The sequence below is a fragment of the Melanotaenia boesemani genome, chromosome 14 (genome assembly GCF_017639745.1).
Source record: "Melanotaenia boesemani isolate fMelBoe1 chromosome 14, fMelBoe1.pri, whole genome shotgun sequence".
NCBI classification, from domain to species: domain Eukaryota; kingdom Metazoa; phylum Chordata; class Actinopteri; order Atheriniformes; family Melanotaeniidae; genus Melanotaenia; species Melanotaenia boesemani.
Genome location: NC_055695.1, coordinates 24,779,548 through 24,793,406, shown reverse-complemented (window position 1 = coordinate 24,793,406; position 13,859 = coordinate 24,779,548). Strand labels below are relative to the sequence as shown.

The 13,859-nt window shown below is 39.5% G+C and overlaps 1 protein-coding gene across 1 annotated transcript in view; it reads right to left on the bottom strand.

The window, feature by feature from the left end:
• Nucleotides 1-5,092: 5,092 nt before the first annotated feature.
• Nucleotides 5,093-13,859, bottom strand: part of ncanb (neurocan b) — a 109,499-nt gene continuing 100,732 nt past the window's right edge. Inside the window, exons 14-15 of the mRNA XM_042006290.1 lie at nucleotides 12,274-12,456; nucleotides 5,093-11,041 (exon numbers count right to left, since the gene is read on the bottom strand). Of these exons, the coding sequence (XP_041862224.1) occupies nucleotides 10,905-11,041; nucleotides 12,274-12,456 (320 nt within the window). The 3' untranslated portion in view covers nucleotides 5,093-10,904. The remainder of the gene's footprint in view (nucleotides 11,042-12,273; nucleotides 12,457-13,859) is intronic.

The window sequence follows — 13,859 nt, the reverse complement described above, 5'->3', positions numbered from 1 at the left end:
TTACTTTTTGTGCTAAGGATAATTTTTTTGCAGCAAACTTTGTCCAGACAATCTTATTCCCAACTTGGGACAGACTGCCGCTTGGTGAAAGAGCCTTTGGTGTCAATTTTCAAAACATAAGTAACCCTCTAATTTCATGTTCTTATGTACCGAGTATCTGCTCTTCAGCTGCATTCTGACAGTTAGCCTTCTGTGATGGAAAGTGACGCTCTGGCTGTGCCAGTACTCTTAATCTATTAATCTACTCAGGCCTAGGAGGTTGAAGAGAGGGAGGAGAACAGGCCCTGTCCATACATGGGACTCTTGTTTAAAACCAGCTTTTTTCTACTGTACAATTTCAATATACATTAAAAATATTTGGTTAAAGGCAGGAAAACAGGATGGTAATTAGAAATAAACCATAAAATATGTTTATTGTCTTGGCAGAGGTAAGATTTTGGACATGCGTTCTAAACCTACACAGCTTCAGTATGTGATGTAGAAATGTAATCATGCATATTGGTCAAAGTGCCTTTACACTTCACGCCATATTCACCTGTTCTTACACATACTCACACATCACCTCTTAGTCTAAATAGCTTTTACACTTCACAGTTTTTTTCTCTATCATACACACTCACACACTGATGAAAGCCTTTGGCGTAATGTGAGGTTTGCAGATCACCAGATGGGGTCATATAATGAAACATTGCACAGTGCTCACACAGCTGGCAGACCAGAATGCACAGCCAGTGGTGTATAGAAGACCTGGCCCAGGCTGATGCTTTTGCTGGCTTTGCTTCTCATCTCTGATTCATGCACATACACAAACTGTTAAAGAAGCTGTTAGCAAGGAAACACTTCATCTGCAGCACGCTGCTATTAAAAAAGGCATGAATGAAGATTTGTGGGTGAAGCTTTTCAACAACCTGGGTGCAGTAAAGATTCAGAGATGAACAGGCTTATGAGGCATTTTTTTCTATTTGATTGGTGTGCATGTACTGCATGTATGTTTTACTCAGCATCCTTTTATGTTTAGTGTGTGATTAAAAACAGTAATTCTGGAAAAGCAAAGGATAAATAAAAGACTGTCAGGCTTAAGTTGATGCTAAACCCCTTGTTGATTTTCATAATCTTCTTGAACTTTGGCAGTGTCATTAAGTGATAATGTGGGATAATACCAGAGATCCCCATCGATTCGCCACATCTGCCAGATGAGTCTGATATCGACCCAGGGACAAGGTTATGATGAGCAGTCTTTTCAGGCCTCTAATTTATTGGCTTATCTCAAAGTTACATAATAAGAAAGTACATAAATCTGGGCTATTATTAATGAGCTCTATCCTTTTTCTCTAGATGAGAAAGTTTGGCGAGGAAGATGTTTAGGTATGCTTCTGTAAGCTTCAGGGACTCTGCTGTCACAGTGAATTGGTGCATTTTGGTCTTGAATGTCAGCAGCTGTGACGAATCTCTCATTGCTGCACAGCGATAAAGAAAAGCTGAAGGTCATTTTCAGATGGGAATTAAAGAAAAACTCCCCGGTAAGCAGCCCTATCAAGCGGCATGCTCTGAACTCACCAACCTGAGCGAAAAGCATCACTCAGTCAGGCAGAACATAGAGGGAGGATGTAAAAGAGATTCTATATTAAGTGTGATTGATTGTCGGGGAAAACAGAACCCAGTAGTGTGGCTTCTTCCTGTGTTTCAGAATAATAATGAATCGAGTCAGTCACTTATCAAAGGTGGTGAGAGGAAGAAGAGAAAAGGGAAGGGAGACAGATACAGATAGGGGGATGTTGTGTTTTTTTCTTTTACTACTGGAGACATCTTTGTTGGGTAACAACACCATCCATTCATAAGTGAAAGCTCTGCAGAGGAGGTTCAGGTGGGTTGATGGTGTCTGAGGTTACATAGCACAACAGTAGATGTATTCACAAACTGTTTGCTGCCAAAAGAAAATCGCTTACTCTTCCTCTTACCACCCTCTTCCCTACTTTCACTTACCTTTGATCCCTCTTGCTTGTCTGTCTTCCCCTTCCTCTCCTTTTCTTCATCCTACGCTTTTTTTCGCTTGTGCCTCTGAGGGATTTGCCCTTGGCAACGCACTCTGTTGCTTCAGCCAGAAATGGTTGGAATATGAAAAAAATAGTTTTACTCATATCTTGGCAGAAAAGAAATGATTTGCCTCTTCGCACAGAGATTTTAAAACAGATCTTTAGCTCATGAAGGTCAGAAAGGTGCTTTGATTGTTTGTCAGTGAAAAGAATCAAAAACTGAGGTCAAAACTTCTTCGAGACACACAAAAGAACACAGTGATAGTAAATGCAGAGAGAAGATGCTGCCCCTGGATAGATAAATGTAAGTTAAAATAGTTTTAGGATTGTTGTTTATTTTTCATATTAACATATTGTGCATGCTCACTCATATTCATGAGCAACAGGAATTTTCTGATATCATTTTGAGGGACGTCAAAGCTACATCTGCATGAATACATAACCAATTTTGCTTTTAAAAAATTTTCTGTGAAGATGGAATTGTTTTAATAAATGTGTGTGTCAACACAAAACCACTGACCATGTTGTAGTTTATAGGCCAGGCCTGTAAGTGATGCTGTAAAGCTGTTACAGAAATAAACCAATAACCAGAAGAAGATATGAAACATGTGCATGTGCTTACACTCGTGCAAAAATTAGACATTTGGGTGTGTTTTTTTCTTTACAAAAGTCTCTGTAAAAAGCTTATCACACTCAGTAGCTTCTGCAGTAGAAATGCAACACTGTAATCCACCGGTGATGTGGCCATTGGTGAGGTTTGTGCGTGGGTTAAGGATAAGATGGGGATATGTCATCATCGGTCCAGGAAAGAAGCGTATGGGTTGTAATCACAGAAACAAAATGGTGGTGTTTTTAGATTTATTAACTTTGGGATCTGGTTTAAACTCATGAGTGGGATTATAAAGCATACAAAGTGAGGCTACATTCTGTGATGATAACATAACTACACTACTAATTCTGAACAATTCATTATTTGATGCTCCCTTAAAGTTTAATATGTCATATACTAAACCTTTTATTAGTCAAAATATTTTTGGGCAACACTAGACCCAGAGTGCAGTGTTGGTTCTTCTGTAATAGTGTCACAAGAATTGGTAGTAAAACAAAGCATGCCTGTGTTAAAGCCAATTTATGTTTTTTTTTTTTTTTTTTGTATACTCATATGTAAATTTCCTCCAGCTCATGAGGGTCCACTGAACTGTTTGCTGTTTGTGGTTGACTGTGTGCAATGACTGTTTTAAAGAGAGAGTTTGTAAGAGAATGACTTCTTTCTGCACCTGATAGGGTCATGGTTCTTTTTACCGATCCCAGCACGAATCCAGCATCCTGCTTTAAAAGCTCCAGTCTCCTCTTTTCACTGTCAGTTCATTTATTCACCACTATGGCACAAACCTGGTCAATCACAGTGCCACAGCACAATATAATATGGGATAAACCAACAATATTAAATCAGTCATCATACCATTTTCTGATTCTCAGTATAATCCTTTGGCATGGTGAAAACAAATAAGCCACTTCCAGGAATTTTGAAGGTCACATCATTCCTCTGAATTATCTTAAAGCCCCAATGTGTAAGAATTACTCCCATCTAGTTGTGCGCTAATGTAATGCAAGCAGCCGAGTAGTACTCTACTGGAACCTCACCATTAAAGAGCGTTATTACAATTATGGAAGCCGTGGAGAATCATAAATATGAAAATGTCAACATCTCTCAGAAGTTCGAGTGTCCCGTCAGGTGATGAGGTACAGAACAATATATAATAATGCTTTTTTTTTTATATGCCGATAAGTTACAAGCATGCCCTCCATGTATTTGGTACCAAGCTACTGCTAATAGCCAATGTTATCGTGTGAAATCGTTTTTCGTGACTTGCAGACTCAGAGATCATCTGGTGAAGGGAGAGAAAGAGGGAGTCAAAGCAGAGGCGTGGTGTAACATTACTCTGTTTAATGACAAGTATTTCAGCTGCTTTATCAAGGGAGGTGGGCGATGTATTGATTGGAAATAATTATTATCCGAGAGATATTTTTGCGTTAGAATGCTTGTGGTTCTGGTGATTAAATCACGACGAGAAACTGGTATTACTTTGGTCTATTCTGTCTGACTAGAAGGACGACAACTACCCCCACCACCATTGACAAATCAGCTGAAATAAATTATGAAACAAGAGGAAAAGCTCTCGGAAAATATGTCTGAAAGAAGCGCAGTCGCCTACTAGTATAACTTCTGTGAAGAGTAACAACAACTGAAAACTGTTGCAACGGAACTTTTCTACTGTAGGCTAACAAATTAGCCATTTCTGCCATTTTATATAGCAAGTAACAGGAAATGATCCGACTTAAACAGGAGGAGAAAAAAATTGCTGGACTACCCTACCCTGCTTCTAACATAACGGCAAAATAAACTTCACTGTTAGAATGAATTAACTCACCCATCCAGCAGAAAGCCTGCAACCTCTGCATCAATTTTAAACTCCCTCTCCTTCATCAATTGCCTCATTCTGGTAAATACTCCACCGATGTACATGCTCGTTTGCTCCCGGTTCTTATTTCTTTTTCTTTTCTTGGCTATTTTCTTCCGTCTCGTGGGGCAACGAGTATGGATGGTCCTCCATTTCAATGAAAACTGGCAAGCTGAATGACCCACGGTCATCTTGGCTTGTTTACACCAACCCTGCCCCCTCCCCCGCGTATTGAAAGATAGTGATGCAACATGGCAGCCTCCAGTTGGGTGCGCTGCCACCTATGTATTTATAAACAACTCATTCTAAGCTATGAGAACGCTTTCATTTGGATGCGATTGTGATTGACTTTGGTAAAATACGTATTTATGAAAGCAATTCTTGATTTTTGCTAACAAGAGCCAAATAAGTTACACACTGGGGCTTTAAACACCACAGTAACTCTAAACTTTCAATAATTAAAAAATAAGGTTAAAAAGTTTTGGTCTCTTTCACCTATTGAAATAAATGCTATCAGTATAAACTGAAAAATGTTTTCATGACAAATAAAATCTTATAATTATTATTTTAGACCAATAACCACTCCAAACATGAGGGTAACGGATCCAAACAAGGGTTTCCTTTAATGATTATTTGTCTTGTAAAGAATATAATACAGTGACAGGACTGGAATTCATAAGAACATACATCAATAAATATGAATAAATACCTGTGGACCACATTCACACAGCGACAGATGACCTCAGCTGCAGGTGACCATAGCACCTCTTTTTTTAATTTTCTTATTCTATTTCAGTTGTGTAAGAGCAGTCTGTGCTGTGAACTGGAAGTAAAGGAATTAGAGGTGGTTGGGTTTTGGATGTACAGAAAGGCTGTGTGAATACGGCCCATAGGGGCTAAGCAACAAACACACCCAGAGATTAAATGGATTGTAAGGAAAGGAACAGATAAACCTGTGTGAGGATGAACAACAGAGAGGAAAAAAGTCATTTGTCATTGGTTCCTGTGCTGCGTTTGTCTCGGCCATTTCTCATTTTCCCACTGGAACATGTTTCCATTCATCCATCCATCCCAACAAAATGCAGACATTTTCCTGACAATGATAAATTGTCTCAACTTAGTATCAGAAAGAGATGTAAGTCATACAGATGCCACTAGGGGAGTGACTGCATGTTTGATATTGAATTGAGAAGAAGTAATGCAAAAATTGGCAGAAGGATAAGGGAATGAGATGGAGAGCATAAAAAGAAGTTAGAGCTGCAAATGATGCACATTTACATGGGCCACAGAGGAAAGCTGTGAGTTATAGCAGTCTGTTTTCCTGTCTTTTAGAAAATGCTCAACAGTCATTCAATGTGACTGCACCGTCAATGCCATCGACATACTTAATAAGAGCTCAGGACAGACAGCCTAATGATGAAATCAATAGTCTGTCTGTTTGTAAGTGGGGAAGGACAGCAGCTTCTACCGCTTCTATCAGGCTGTCATTACTGACGAGTGCTGTCTTTTAATGCCGCAGGTCGACAGTCACTGGTAGTTGTTCCACTCTGCAGACGAGCCCCACATACAAGCACCAACACTCTCATTAATGTACCCACTCTGAACTGCTGTTTGTTCTCCCTGACAATAAGCACCAAACTACGCTACGGGCAAGGTGAGGTTAGATCAGACAAACTCAAAATGTCATCAGCAGATATTGTATCATTGTTTGATCAATTCAGAATGAACCCATGGGCTACATCACTCCTTCGAACAGGAACACAGATGTTCCAGTCACATCTTAGACACCTGAACAAGGCATGGCAGGCCTGTCAGGCTTTCTTTTATAACCTGTATGCACAGAGCTGTCTTAAGTGTGACAGGTATTTAAAGTTAAGGGTTACTGCCAAGCTACTTAACATTCGGATATTAGGTGGTTGCATGAAGAAAATATTGTAGAGGTGCTTATGAATGGCCATTTTTGTTCCACTCTTCCAACCACAAACACAGCCTAAACAGCAGACTGAAGTGGTCCTACTTAAGTCATTAATACAGCAAGCACATGGAGGAGATGCGACTGAACTCCCTTCGATCCTGCTCTTATCTCACCTGTGAACTCTGAAGTCTTACGCATGAGTTGTGAGCAAGAGAAATAACTGTGTGATCACTGCAAGAAGTGAGATAAGTTCTCTGGCTGTGTTTAACGCTCTCCCCTCAGGTGAGGTGTTTGCTGCTGAGCCAAGACACAGCTGGCCAAAACCTCTGTTGGTTCATCTCTACAATTAAGAATCGCAATATTGAGGCTTTGTGGCTGTCTGGTCGCTTGACCTCAGGGTTCTGAGAGTACCCGGAGAGGGAAAGTGAGAGGATTGAGAGTGAAGTTTAAGATGGGGAGTTAAAAGCAAAAAGACAAAAGCAGTGTTTTATGTTTGCAGGAGGGAAAAATAAAGATCTTTGACATTTGATTTAAGTTAACATTGTTAAGATTAGAAGTCTTTTTTCTCTGCTGGTGAGAAGTATTGAAAGACCAGTCCAGTCCAGTTGTCTGCTTTACTTTTGGATTCTTAAAAAAAAAAAATTAAAAAAAAGAAAATTGTTTTACACTTCAAAAAAGAGCAATACATTAGTGTCATTTCAAATCTTTACTCTCTTTGTTGTTATCTTTAGTTTGATCCAAGTCTGTCTCCTCAGGATTTCGGTTTTCCAGCATGACTCCTTCATTATCACCTCATCACGTTTCTGTATTTACCCTATCTGTGGCATCGACACTGTATCAAGAGGGGCTTCTGTTTGCCCTTTTATTTATCCATCTGTGGTCAATCCACTTGCCAGGAATGACAGAGAAAAAAAGCTGCTTATGTCAGCCTGACATCTACAGAGCAAAAGGAGTCTGACTGCTAGGACAGTCACCACGCACTTTCCACTGGCTGTCCATCAGCATTACCCTTCCCCTGGCATCACAGCTCTGTGGTGGTGGTGATAACGCAACTTGTTAATTAGGCATGCAGTAGATTAATTAAACTGATACAGAGGTGTAGGTTCACTATCGTTGTCATTGCCAAGGTGAGAGGAGGCAAACGAAGGCAGTGAATTCATGAGCATGGAATTGACTTTCTCACCTCATATGACTACTTCTAACCTGATGCCGCTTTAGGGCTTTCTTTACAAGATTTGTGAGAATCTGTTAAAAATGATAGGTGGACTGTTTCTCCAATAAGCAGTGGGTTAAAATGATTAATGGTCTGTTGTTATCCACTCATTTGCTAATGTAAAAAGTAAAGATGGATAAAAGCTACTAAAGGTTGAAGTGCTGAAGGAAAAGCCGTAACAAGATGGAGAAAGATAAAGAATAGAAGTGCTGCCGTCAGTGGATTATAATCCTAGAAGCTCCAACCTCAAGGACTGGCTTTAAAAAACAGCAATTTAACCAGGCCACGAAGGAGAAGAAAAGGAGAGCAAAGCACTTGTTTTATCCACCTCAATCCCCTCTTTAAAGGAGGACACACAGCAGGGCTGAGTTCAAGCATGAACAGCTGTAAGATTCTGTCCTTTCTCAGAAATGGCAAATCTTAATCATAGCTGACCCTTTCTATCATAATTGAGCAGGGGCTCAGCCACCCTCAATGTCCTCAGTCATAAGCACACATACAGAGCCCACACACACAATGACATGAGCAAGAGCTCAATGTCTCTGTGCCTTAAAAACATCTTTGTACCCTGTGCACACAGCTTTTGTTTATGGATTTATGGTTTCACAGCCAACAGATTAAGAAGGCTGGTTACATTCACAACATAAAAATGTCCATACATTGCTTTAGAATATTTAGTTTGGCTAATATATGTCAAGATAGTGGTTTTAATGATAACCTGCCATGTAAAAGGGGGATGCTTACAGTGACCAACACGAATAAAACTTATATATAAATTAATTTCCCATAAATGAATGTGTTATGGTTTTAACTTCACCTTTGCCAAAGCAAGAAACTGTTTCACCACAAAAATAACAGACAAGTTAAGTGGGCAATGCGTCTATAAACTCCATCCTGTCGCGGCCAGTACTGACAGTCCAAATGAACTATTTCCACACTATGAATCAGCTTAAAGCACTCCACTTAAAGCCCAATCTGTACCTTAGAGATGGATGTAGCCCTTGGGTTTGAAACATGAATCCAAAGCAGCTGTACCTTAAAATTTAATACCACTGATGACTGCTAGAGGCTGGCTTAAAAAAAAAAAAAAATAGGAAATACTAGGTGACTTGTTCATTTGCTAAATATGGACATACTTCTTCTGATCATTGAGCTGGTTTTCTGTCTGAAATAACAATTTCTCTTTTCTTATAATCTGAAATTGGATTGTGAGAAATATGTATGAGTAGTCAGTGTCTACCTGCAGCAGTCAGTTTGGGAGAATGGGGAGTAAAGACGAGGGAGATAAGCTAACAGCGACTCACAAGGATGCAGATAAAAAGCTAGTTACCATCTATTACAATTCAAAGGTAAAAAAAATGCAACAGAGCCTGGGGTGAATGGTGTCTTGTAAGGTTTTATACTGTTAGACACAATGCTGTGCCATGCTTCTTTACATGTACAGTGGTTGCTCAGCATTTGCTGGTCAGAGTGTCAGAAGTGGTGTCAGTTTTGCAGAATAGCATACTGCTTAGCATTGCTTTTGTAAAGATTTCTAAAATGGTGTTTTGCGCTTTTTCAAGCTTTTAATAAATCTGAACAGTTTCATATTTGGCATTTTGAGCTTAGACTGATTCATTTTTGAGTCCCAGCTGATCAGCAGGTTCCTCGCTGCTTCTTCAAACTGAGAGATCACTGACTGCAATTTGCAGCAGGTAATTGCTTTTAAATACATTTGTCCTATCAGGCTTTTCTCCATCTCATCTTTTCCATCCAATTCTTGCTTTAAAATAATTTAAGGTGGCATTGAGCAATTTTAATCTTTGAAGAACGAACTTAAGGTAAGTGTCACTGTGGCTTTTTAAAATGTGTAATTATGGTTTATCCATGAAGTCTGGGAAACTGAGTGATAGCAATGTAAAAAATATTGCAAAAATCCAGCTGCCTTGCAAGGTAAGAATGCACCAGGTATCTTGCATAAGGTTTGTGCAAATACATGGTACATCAAAGCATATAAAGCTACCTGGTGTGAAGAGTCACCAATGTCCACTGAAATAATGGATGAATCACAGCCTATTTATACGACCACAAACCTTTGGATGTTTTTGTGGTGGTATATCTACATTGCCTTACTTCCATTTTGTAAAACCAACAACAATATTTCATGAGGGGACAAATAGAAACATTTGAGATTAAATGCTATCGTTCTGCTGAATATTACACAATTGGAAGATACACCTGAACTGTGAAATAAAAGAGAAACAGCTGCATAGGAAGAACTTCCCGCTGTTGCCTCGCCATGAATATTTCACAGCACATGTTCCCACAGCAACACAAATTTAGAAAAAACAGAAAACAAATGTGGGAGTGCTGAGCTGAGTTGAGACAAACTGACATCAAACATGCAGATTAACCCCTGGCAGTGACAGGTGTGGATATCTGACACAGCAGGAACTGCTCAAAATCGTTCAACACTTCTGAAGAGTGATTGATGTGTGATGTGATGAAACTGCATGGAGATGGGATGCATTTTCCATTTTCCTCTGGGGGTTTATCGTCTCATCTAAAGTAACTGTCTCACACTGACAAGAAGATACAACGCTAACAATCAAATAATTCAATTACAACTGCCTCTGGTTCAAAAATCAATTAAACTTGTTAAAAAAAAAACCTCAGCATTGCTGTGAGTCTAGTACAATGTCTTACAAAGGGCGAATCAAAAGCAGCAGAGTAAAGAAATAAACAGAATAGTTGTAAAAAATAACTGTGTTCAATAGACAAAAGGCTCAAGTCAACAACACGTTGTAATTGACTCGTCTGACTTTGATACACCATTTTCAAAGATGTCATCCCTATTTACAGTTCGTACTAAAACACTTATCTCCGAAAAATGTTCGGGGTGAATCTCAAATGTTGTCTTTTCTGTTTCCTTCTCAAAACAGGTCAGCTCGTGATGAGCTTGAAGGGAGATTAACTGGATCAAGCAAGAAGGAGGAAGAGAGACAGAAAAGTTAGGACCAAAAAGTAAAACAGAGGAAAAGCGTGAGAGGAGAACCAAGTGGTTTTGTTGTCGTCTTGGCTGCACCTGGCAAAAAACATGGCAGGCCTCAGAGTCCACTATGATGTTGACTGACTCCGAGAGCAAGGGGTCGGGGCATATAGTGCAGGAACGGGGTGCTTGGGGGGAGAATTTTTGGGCTGTAAATGTGATTGGTGTTAGGGGGAGACAGGCAAACTGCAGTTTGCAGCAGAGGAGAAAAAGAAGAAGGGTGTTATTATTATCATTATTATTATTTTTTGGTTCAGAAGTGGGCATGGTTGTGGCCCGGGCCCATCTCTCCTCCATGGTGGCCTCCCTCTCTGTGGCCATGCCTCTTGTGCTTCCTGCGCTCCCTCCTGCCCTTGTGGTGGTGGCGCCGGTAACGATGGGCTCGCCGGGCTAAGGGATATAAAAGAAAAGAAAATCAACATTTCTTAAAGAATGCAAGCTGGAGATAGAATAAGATGAAAGTTAACAGTGGCAATCTGATGCAAGAGACACGAATCAAGCATCAGAAGCCTTCAGACAGATAGCAGGAAGCAGGTGAAACAAGGCAAGAAAGAGAAGGTGAGGGGATAAAAAGTAACAAGGTCAGAAGTCCCTGTTCTCTGCAGATGCTTCAACTGTCTCCACCACACTGAGGGCATCTGTTTTATTTCACTGTGTAGACTGGGTGTAGTTACTACTGGTACACTGAGCTAGCCACCCACTCACATTCTCTGTATAAGCTTGTTCTCAGGGTGTGTTGCCAAATTATATTGGTCCATCCTTTTTCTAGGTTTCCCAACAAAGACATGTCATCTGCAGTGAATGATAACATTATAACTCTGGGCCGTAAAAACAACTCAGACTCATAAGCAATGGAGTCTTTATCAGTTTGAACAGAAACTACATTATTTCAGTATTTCATCATTACTGTCACACTCTGAGCTTAGTGAAGATAAATACAAAGTTAAACATGCATATAAATCTACCTTTATGTCCCCTGAGAAGGGAAGAAATTACAGTTCTATCAGTTCTGTCACGGAGTGCGTACTTCAAATTTAATCGTAGAAAGTGACATTTAAAACAAAAAAAAGATAAGATGTGTAAAAACTGTGTTGCAAATGCTGCACTGTGCTTAAACAGGAGGTAGTGTATGCAATGACTCTCCAAAGTCATTATTTCGCTCCCTCCTAGAAAGCTGTCTGAGCTCTCAGTATATTTTGCATACTACAACATGTAAAATAGTCTGTGAAAGTCACCTTGGTGGAAGATTTTTGCACACATCTTTTGTCTTGCATAAAATGTGAATCTGTTGTTAAAGTCTGTTTTCAAAAGTCTAAAAGAATAAAATAAAAAAAAAGAAAACTATAATCCAACCTCAAGCACAAAACACTTCAAAGGATACCCAGTCACTTCTAAGCAAGCCCAAGGGAATTAATTCAAGCTGCAGCCACAGTAATCTTTTTGCCTGCAATTACTAATAATGAGAGCAGGGCAGGAGAGCCTGAATGCGCATGGTGACAGCAGTGCCTCAGGGCACTTAATGTAGGAGGTTTGGTGTTTCAGACCTAGGGTGATGTGAATGCTAAAAATAAAACAAATGAAAATGCAGCTTTAAGTCTTGTTCCTTGCTGTGGAAAACTTACATCTTATGCAGATGATTTTAGGTCGGTCCCACTTTCCGTTGGCGCGACACTTTGCAGTGGGCACGTGACGCTGCAAGAAGCCATCAGCGCACTGGTAACGCACGACAGAGTGTATGTCGTAGTGTGAACGCTTTCGCCCAACCATGAAGGCGTTATTCACAGTGGGAGGGGCTCCACAAAGCACTGTAGAGACAGAAAAATAAAGATTATTAATGAGGTTGTCTGGCTTTGCTTTTTTGTTGCATGTGTAACTAAAGGTGCTCCTACATGATCAAGTAATTAAATTGGATCCATCTTATCATTTTTTTTTAGTAAAGTATACTCCTGATGGCTTTTACAGTCAGTGAATATGCACAAAGCAGGACTTGGAATATCACCACAGCATAAATAGCTAAATAAAATATCTGTAGGACAGCGAGTTTGTCCCAGTCTGTGAGCAAACAGCTGTGCAAATGAAGTTGCTTTTTCTAAAAAAGTACAAAGTAGTTGCAGTATAAGCTAAATTTCACCTTGCTTTGAGATCAACAAGAAGAAGAAAGGCCTCAAGAAAACAGTCTGATAGTCTCCTCTGACGCTTAATGTGTTCTAATTTGTACAGCTTAGGCTCACCTTCCTCCTCCTTTCAACATAATGTTGACATAAATCAGAGTAAACTGCAACAAGAGCCCATAGGTGATTTGATTTTAATACTAACATCATTCACATTTTATTTTCCACATGTATTGCCTCTAAAATGTAGCAGCAGGCCTTGATTACATTTCACTTCTTTTGAAAAACACAGCTGCCAATAGACTTGTCACACCTGCAGAGTCCAGCCATTAACTGAGTCCCTGCACAAGTTTATCAAGAGTCAGACACATTCAGAGATCCTAAACACCTAAAAGTACCACTGACGTCATCCATCTATGCACTTCAAGGCTAAAAGCAATCATAAGAGGACGGAATCAGCAAACGGAAAACATTTAAAAATCTTCTCTATTCCCTTTTCCCTCTCCTAATACCTCTTAAATCCTTAATCAGCGAAAGCAACATCATTAATTTAGATGAAATGTTGAATGCCACATTTACAGTTTAATGTGTTGTGAAAGGAGCGGGCAACGAGCGTGTCCATCCTCTCTCCAAATGATCACTGATTCAACACAAACGGGAGGCTGAAAGGTACTTTTCCATTTGCCTCCAGCCTTTTTGGCTGTTAAATGTTTCCTCGCAGTAGGAGGAAGATAAGCTAGACGTGCTGACGTAGGAATAAAAGAAAATGTCACTAACTAGAATAAGCAAATACAGAAATGATTCAGGGTGAGATGATTTAAGACAGAACAGGGCTTTGCAGAACAAATCCTAAAAGCATGCACAGGGATACCAGTGAAGGAAAAAAAGCTTATTTACCTATACATGTTTCTGCAGAGGAAAAATCCTCAAACAGTAAGATTTTTTGCTTTACTTTAAAAAAAAACAAACAAAAAAAAAAAACAGTACAAAAAGGTAACTAATGAAAGTAATTTGTTGTTTTCTGATGAGTATTTTAGTTGATGATGATAAGGAGTTAATCCTTCATGAATATTATATACAGAAGATGTGTGTATGCA